At 54.7% G+C, this 1,070-nt stretch overlaps 1 protein-coding gene across 1 annotated transcript; it reads right to left on the minus strand.

Moving 5' to 3' along the window:
* Positions 1-12: 12 nt before the first annotated feature.
* On the minus strand, positions 13-919 carry LOC127752223 (uncharacterized; the record flags this gene model as incomplete). The annotated part of the gene is made up of 4 exons (XM_052276986.1): positions 13-275; positions 371-471; positions 548-626; positions 801-919. Coding segments are annotated over 4 exons (561 nt in total), but the record flags the coding sequence as incomplete, so codon positions are not given.
* Positions 920-1,070: the final 151 nt, after the last annotated feature.

Below are 1,070 nucleotides of genomic sequence, written 5' to 3' on the forward strand. Positions count from 1 at the left end.
GGGGGAGGGGGGGTTATCCTTTGGGACAGACCAGGGACGCACCCTGCTGGCACACGGCGGCGATGGCGAGCAGGAGGGCGTCGCTGCTCGAGTGCAGCGCGTGGTCGCCCTGGCCCTGGTGCATGTTGATGCGCTCGGCGTGCATCACGACGACGAGCAGCAGGGTGCACAGCCCCACCATGCCCAGCGACGTCTCCCACAGCGACAGCGGGAAGGGCAGCGTAAACACGTTGTTCTCGTACGACAGGGGCGGCGCCCGGAACACCAGCACCCCACTGGGGACAGTCAGTGAAAATAAGGGTGACGGGTCACACCGTGGGTCTCAGACTGGGACCAAGCAGCAAAGTGAAGTGTGTAGCCGACGCCGTACCCGGCCGGGCTGTAGAAGTTCGTGAAGTGCAGGTATTTGAGCCTCACGGGCTCGATGATATGGCTGAAGCCCGTCCCAGCCAGTTCTATCTGGTGATGTGCCTGCGTAGAATCGAGAGAACGATTAATAGTTGTTCTTGAATTAACCTTCACAATGCCACTGTGGACGACGACCTACGTGCAACCCGAGGAGGCCCTTGTCTGGCACCACACCCGTTGGCACTCGCCCCCAGTCGTTCGTGATCGTCACGTTGATCCTAGAAAGGGGCCTCATTGTATACATATTGAACTCAGATGCCGGTAGGCACTGTTCTTCTGATTAATCTGTACCGGATGCTGCGGTGCGAATGGCCCGCTGAACACTAATCAGTAGAACGGCCACCCTGTTGTGCATCATTGATTGATGATCGCGCAGGGTTACATATACTTACGTCATGTTGAGCATTGCCACCATCTCGTGCATCAGGTCCCAACCGAAGATAGATAAGTAGTCAGTCGTTAGGCCTGTGCCTTCGTTGATGGCCCTTTTAAAGTTTTTAGAGTCCGCTACCTAGAGGACAAATGGGAATTGGGCGTAAACCACGGTATCATTATTGATAAATATGGATCAATCTTAGCCCATTAACTCTCTCAGCCAATACGGTGCTCCCGAAGTCAACCCTACAATGGTTGACATATGCATATGATCATGATCATTTTCC

The sequence above is a fragment of the Frankliniella occidentalis genome, unplaced genomic scaffold (genome assembly GCF_000697945.3).
Source record: "Frankliniella occidentalis isolate FOCC.00 unplaced genomic scaffold, Focc_3.1 Scaffold5320, whole genome shotgun sequence".
Lineage (NCBI taxonomy): Eukaryota > Metazoa > Arthropoda > Insecta > Thysanoptera > Thripidae > Frankliniella > Frankliniella occidentalis.